At 47.7% G+C, this 1,429-nt stretch overlaps 1 protein-coding gene across 2 annotated transcripts in view; it reads left to right on the forward strand.

Moving 5' to 3' along the window:
* abi3a (ABI family, member 3a) overlaps positions 1–1,429 on the forward strand; it is a 14,297-nt gene that overhangs the window by 7,396 nt on the left and 5,472 nt on the right. For both annotated transcript variants that reach the window (XM_005753002.2, XM_005753003.2), the window contains exons 5-7: positions 176–234; positions 335–388; positions 636–919. In XM_005753002.2, coding sequence (XP_005753059.1) covers positions 176–234; positions 335–388; positions 636–919 — 397 coding nt within the window. The remainder of the gene's footprint in view (positions 1–175; positions 235–334; positions 389–635; positions 920–1,429) is intronic.

Genomic DNA, 1,429 nt, shown 5'->3' on the forward strand with positions numbered 1-1,429 from the left:
CACACACACACACACACACACACACACACACACACACACACACACACGCACTCTGGGAGCCCGGCATCTTTGTTGAGCGTGGGAAAATGTTCAGAGACTAATTAGTGCTGCAGCAGCCTGAGAGGCTCCATTGATGCTCACATTGGTCTCTGTGTGTCCCCCCCCCTCCCTGCAGGTCTCTGGGAAACAGTCGGACAAAACCGGAACGATCCGCAAACACGGCGCCTCCATCAGGTTTACTTTAGTTCTACTGTGTTTCTATTCAGAGCTCCTTCTGCTTTCACATCAGCATGCTCAACAGGAAGCTGAGCTTTCGTGTGTCTGTGTGTTTCAGGCCCAACAAAGCTCCAGAGGCAGTCCAGTGCCCTGTGGTGCCCCCTGCTGGCGGGTAATAACCAGACACCTTCAATCCTCCGCAGCTTTAGGTCTGGTTTTAGGGTCAAGACCTCAGTTTAGCCCTGAGCTCTGACTGCCGCATCACAGAGCCTTCAGTTCGAGCTCAGGGCTGAAACCTGACTGCTGCTGCTCGAGGTTAAAGGAAGTCAAACCCACTGATGGGACAAACACAGTATCAAACAGCAACTCCAATTTGAACTTCATTTATCAGCTTTAATGTTGAAAAGTTTGTTTTTCAGCTCCAGCTTTGGGAAACCTGTAGCTCCACCCACCATTCCCACCACCTGGCAGGCACCGCCTGAGGCTGACATCATCACCACGCTGCTGGACGATGCCCCACCTCCTCCTCCTGCTCTCATTGAGATGCCAGTTCCAGATGGCGCCTTGGCCTTGCCTCCCCCACCTCCTCTTCCTGGTTCATCGGGAGATATATTAGCCCCACCCCCCCCTCCTCCTCCCCCTCCTCCACCCTTTTCAGGTGCTAGTGCTCCACCACCAGCTCCACCCCTCAGCCTTGAGACAGGTGAAGACAAAACAGAAAAATGTTTTTTGATGATGCCATAGCAACTACAAATCAGTTAGAAATGCACAATTAGTTAATCCTGGTTTAGTTAATCTCTGATAAGCAGGTTCATTCATAGCTATGTCTGGATTAGTTAAGCCTGGACTACTTTACCCTGTATCAGTGTGGTTGGTTTAGTTAAACCAGGGGTCGCCAAGTCAGTGTGCCATATGATTCCATAACAATAAATTTAATAACGCTCTTTGAACAGTCACACACTATATAGAACCACTTTATAGAATTATGTTTGTTTGCAGATGTTGGCAGCTGTCAGCGAATAGTTATCAGCTATTTGGAAACAAAAAAAGACTTTTTATCCAGCAAATGAACTGTACAACAGAAAATACAAATGCTATTTATGGTCTCCTCACAACAATGATAAGAAAAATAAACTGGGCCAATATGGCATGTTTGTTAATACAGAGACACACATGTTAATGTGATCTCTGGTCTCCCACTCAGAGACACAGG

This window comes from Pundamilia nyererei, unplaced genomic scaffold (genome assembly GCF_000239375.1).
Source record: "Pundamilia nyererei isolate P.nyererei 1_Seehausen unplaced genomic scaffold, PunNye1.0 scaffold00394, whole genome shotgun sequence".
In the NCBI taxonomy this organism is placed as follows: Eukaryota; Metazoa; Chordata; class Actinopteri; order Cichliformes; family Cichlidae; genus Pundamilia; species Pundamilia nyererei.